Below are 4,763 nucleotides of genomic sequence, written 5' to 3' on the forward strand. Positions count from 1 at the left end.
TATCCCTGGATTCCTATAGAAGAATTCTTGATAACAGTAGGCAGAATTAATATTTTGATACAAATAATACTATCATACAGGTTAGATACCTTTTAATTCGTACCCTACGGAGATTTGAACCCAGGTCTGAGGGAAAACGGCACCCACCGACTTGCCTGCAAACACGAGTCCATATTCACGACTAAACACACATCACTAGGTCTCTATGCCAGTGTGTCTGCTACATACGAGTGCATATAACACCGATTGAGTAACATCATTTTTCGTGATGTGTGCTTAGTTGTGAGGGAATATGTGCATGATATGGTAATATGTCACACATGTCTAAATCTTAGTGCCTTGTAGATCTAGATCTTAGTGCTAGGTAAGCATATTATGGGCAGACCGTTGGAGGTAGGTTAAAGGGTTTGACAGTACGACCGTTGCATTCAATCGTTCGTAAATTGTGAGTGGGAGGGCTGTATGGAAATTAATTGGTTATTATGAATGTTATATTTCATATTTAGGGAGGTACGTCTTTGTCTCATTTGAAATGTGAGCTCTTAAACAATATTTTGATTGGTTGAATATTGGATGTCAATAGTCTAAATTACAATAACTGTCTTATATTTTCTGCAACGTTAACAAAATGCATTTGATGAAACGTAATTGGTTATGAGATAAACTGGAGGTTTCGGAAATATATAAACCAGGGCGGTATAAAAGAGGACAAGTTATTTCTCTCACCATTCTTCGCGCTATATTACCGTACTAACAAGTGAGCTGGATTGACAATGCTCCAAATCCGAGTTTTGTTTTTTCTTGCCGCTTTAGTACATGTTAAAACATGCATCCTGGAAAACGTAGACCATTCAGATCTCGAAATTGTTCGTATTCGACTAGCAGAAGAGAAGGCCAAGCGCCTGCTTTTACAGAACGATGTTGAGGTGCTTATGTTGCAGGTTGAAGAACTGAAAAGAAAATCTAATGAAAGAGACAAACAGGGTATACATTCCTTTCTATTCATCATTTTGTGTTTACTTTTAAGTCAGTCTATCTTTCTATGTGGCGTGGATATTTGTGTATCAAGTGCTTTTTATTGTTTCTTGTTGTAACTTTTATGCCGACTTTATTTCCCTAATTACAATTTATCTCATGCCGCGCGCCAACCAGAATTTATCTACTCAACGCTGCGACGAGAAAGGGAAATCTTATTTTGTTACGGAATGTACCTTTCTATAATGTTATTTTCTAAATGCACACAAAGAAAGGAAAGAACAAAAACTAATTTTACTTGCGTCAAATATAATGAGCAAATGAAACAAAAATATTTATAAAAAAAATAAAGCTTCCAATATTTTATATCAAATATATTGTTCTACCCAGTCAACTATTTTTCATGCCAATTATTATTTTTGGAAATTTGTACCCGTTTCTTGATTGTTTTTGAATTGAAACATGTAAACAATTTTCAACTAAATTTCCTTAGTATGTGAAAAGCGATTTTTGTATATTTCAGCTGTTCATAGGAATGTATCACTGGTCGCCCATGGCATTGCCTTCACTGCGACGCTAACTTCGCATACAACGTTAGTTCCCAACCAGACTGTGGTTTTTGACCACATCAAGGTCAACGAGGGAAATTGCTATGATGCCTCTACTGGAAGATTCAAGGCTCCTGCACTTGGGTTATATGCCTTCTCTCTAACAATACTGGCGGATACTGACCAAGCGGCTACTTTAAATATTATGAAAGACAACGAGGTGATCGGAAATGCGTACACGGGAAATAGAGGAGTCAGTTCAGGGTCTGCCACTGTGGTAGTTTTGATGAACCAGGGTCAAGTTGTCTACATCAAGGCACATCCTATTCATACACAAACTTTGTACGGTGTCCATTGGTCAATATTCACTGGTTTTCTACTAGATCAGTATGGTTAGATCAAATATATATATATATATATATATATATATATATATATATATATATATATATATATATATATATATATATATATTCGGAATTCATTTCCCATTAATCAACTGATTGGCTTCAAATATATAATTTTAATACTACTCTTCCTTTACATCATATTTGTACTGTTTTAATAAAATTACTAAAGACATAGATTGACGTTCACTATCATGTTTGCACTATAAGCCGACACGTTGTAACAAAAAGACGAGATACCATTGTAGTTCACTGTCTTTTGGAATAAGAATATAATTCTTGTTTACCACATGTCATACTCTTTTGTATTGTTTTTCATTTGTCAACATGAACAGTAATTACATAATTGAGGTTTCGTCCATCTTACCGTGTTTAACACAATGATATAATGGCAACTATTTTATTTGCTTTCCTCGAGGACCATCTATGCTTAAGTAAAATTTTAGTTTGATTGACATGCAACTAATTATTGTACAATTATAGAAACTAAATTCAATTCCGTATATAAAGAATGAAAGTCGTTGATTGGATGAAAATAATAATGTTTTCCAGAAGAGGTATGTATATGGGTAAATTGTAAATAATATGGTTGAACCTAAACTGTTACTCATTTTACTGCTGTCACCTCTCATTTCTCTTTCATGTGAGCGAATTGGTCTCACTTAGCCACAGCTTTATAGTGCGCCTACACGTGAACGTTTCTCAAAATGTAGTCGCGGAGTGTAACAATTTCGTAGTTCTCAAGTTTCCTATTAAATACAACTTATATAGGATATAAACGTGTATTGTCAGTCTTACCAGTACATTATTGTAATTTGGTCATATAACAATACCACAGTCCATGACACTTTAATTAGCTGCATGTGTCTAATAGCAGCAAATACACGCATTTTAAAGTAAAGTTCACAAAATATGTTGAGCTAATTGTGGTGAATTTTTAATTGGTTTACAATTGATGTTAAAAGATGGGATATTTATACGTCCATTTAGAGCCTCAGAGGTTGTGAGAGCTGAAGCCGGTGAACAAGGTGCATTAGGATCCAAGATTTAATTCCGTATTCAACGGTTAAATGTTCATACACATAACATTCATGTACATCTTTGCCTGATATATACTTCTATATGAAGAAAGTAAAATGCAGCCTATTGCATGTAAGTAGAATTAGTGACGTTAAGGAATGTATTGCAAAAACTAACCGTTTTAAATAGTTTATGTTGAATTAAGCCTATAAGCATGATTATTATGAACGTGAAATTTAATTTTAATTTGTCAACGGCAATCACTCTACATTAACAAAAATCGTGTAAACTGTTTGCTAGATACGTCATTTTAAATGAAGAAAGTAAAATGCTACCTTTTCAATGTAAACGAATTCAGTGACATTATGTAATAATTAGGAATTAGTAAATTTATTGATATTTAATAATGGCTTGGAGCCTGCTTATCGATCCAAAATGACCAAACTTACCCGACTTTTCAAATGTGTGTTGTAATTCATTCAGCCTAAGATACGTAAACATGTCCATATATATAAAGATAACTTCATATTGTATGTCAACATGATTCAGATAGTGTACTTTTGTATGTTGTGCTGATCCTAACTTTTATCAACTTTTCAATAGCAGTTTCATGACTTCAAACGAATTTTCATATATCTTCAAAACAAAAATAGCAAGACAGATTTGACTTCACATGATGTTTCGAGGAAACATGATGTTCTATGCATAGTTATTATGACCTTAAACTTAATATTTGATGAAAGGCAACTATTCATTTTATAGGCATAGGAAATTGTCTAGGATATACCTTATTTAAGTGATCGAAGGTTGTTGATTTACTTAACGTTACTATTTTTAAAACGATCGCAATTTTAGAACAAGCATGCATAAGGTTAATAATACGCAATAGCAGGTTTGAGCCAAAATGATTGTAATTTTGTAGTGGGGATCTATAATTATTTAGTCTCAATCACAGCCAAGCAGCATACCATTTTCGTCGTATTAAAGGCGTGTTAGTTCGTGTGTCTTTTGCCGGCATTACCAAGAAAGAAGTATAATGTGGCCGTGCGTTAAGAATACCATCCACAGAAATTAAATTAAGTTTCTGTGTCAATAATAATATAATAGACTCAAATTTCAAAATTATATTGATTTTTCCTAGTTAGCGTGGATAACGTATTAACGCATGTTTAAGTACATGGAAAATTATATATATATATATATATATATATATATATATATATATATATATATATATATATGCGTGTGTGTGCTCTTTAGCAACTTTCTGGTGTCCCGTTGCGTAAATTTCCGCAACAATAGCAAATATGTGACTCTAGTAAAAAGAGAACATTATGTTGAAACTTGAGATTGAAGTTTAAATTGTCCATGTCCCAAGCACGTTTGTATATCAAAACGTAAAGATACAGTCTGTATGTACTTGTGATGTATTGAAGCTCCGCTGAAAAAGTATAAATGTTTGAATCACTATTAATGTAGTGATCAGATTAATGTTTAATACTAAGTTCTTTGTTCTTGTGTTGAAGAAGTAACTAAAATGGATGCTTTGTCGTTAACATTAACGACCCAATTAGCTACTTTTTGTTTGGCTTTATCTGTCTTAAAATACGATACACTAAAATTGTATTTGAAAACTAACTCTACCTTTGTTTTGAAGATTTTATGGGCAGCATCGTTTTCAATTTCAAATCAATGATCCAGAATTGTATATTTGGGTCTGGTTGGAGGACTAACTCTATTGCGTTGTCACGTGTGATCGATATTACGTTTTGCAGGACTTTCAAAACCCATAGCTGCTGTAACTATCACACAA

General features: G+C 33.2%; 1 protein-coding gene across 1 annotated transcript; it reads left to right on the top strand.

The window, feature by feature from the left end:
• The first annotated feature begins 682 nt into the window (after positions 1-682).
• LOC149784739 (heavy metal-binding protein HIP-like) lies at positions 683-2,079 on the top strand. The gene is made up of 2 exons (XM_089933310.1): positions 683-984; positions 1,499-2,079. The coding sequence occupies exons 1-2, from the start codon at positions 774-776 to the stop codon at positions 1,918-1,920; spliced, it is 633 nt and encodes a 210-aa protein (XP_089789436.1). The 5' UTR covers positions 683-773; the 3' UTR covers positions 1,921-2,079.
• The last annotated feature ends 2,684 nt before the right edge of the window (positions 2,080-4,763 follow it).

Source organism: Sinohyriopsis cumingii, chromosome 14, assembly GCF_028554795.1.
Source record: "Sinohyriopsis cumingii isolate HCF-2022 chromosome 14, ASM2855479v2, whole genome shotgun sequence".
NCBI classification, from domain to species: domain Eukaryota; kingdom Metazoa; phylum Mollusca; class Bivalvia; order Unionida; family Unionidae; genus Sinohyriopsis; species Sinohyriopsis cumingii.

Excerpts from the sequence above, each read along its gene's own strand:
- LOC149784739 (XM_089933310.1), top strand. The coding sequence starts at position 774 with ATGCTCCAAATCCGAGTTTTGTTTTTTCTTGCCGCTTTAGTACATGTT. Across the intron at positions 985-1,498 it reads TAATGAAAGAGACAAACAGG|CTGTTCATAGGAATGTATCA; the intron begins GTATACATTCCT and ends TGTATATTTCAG.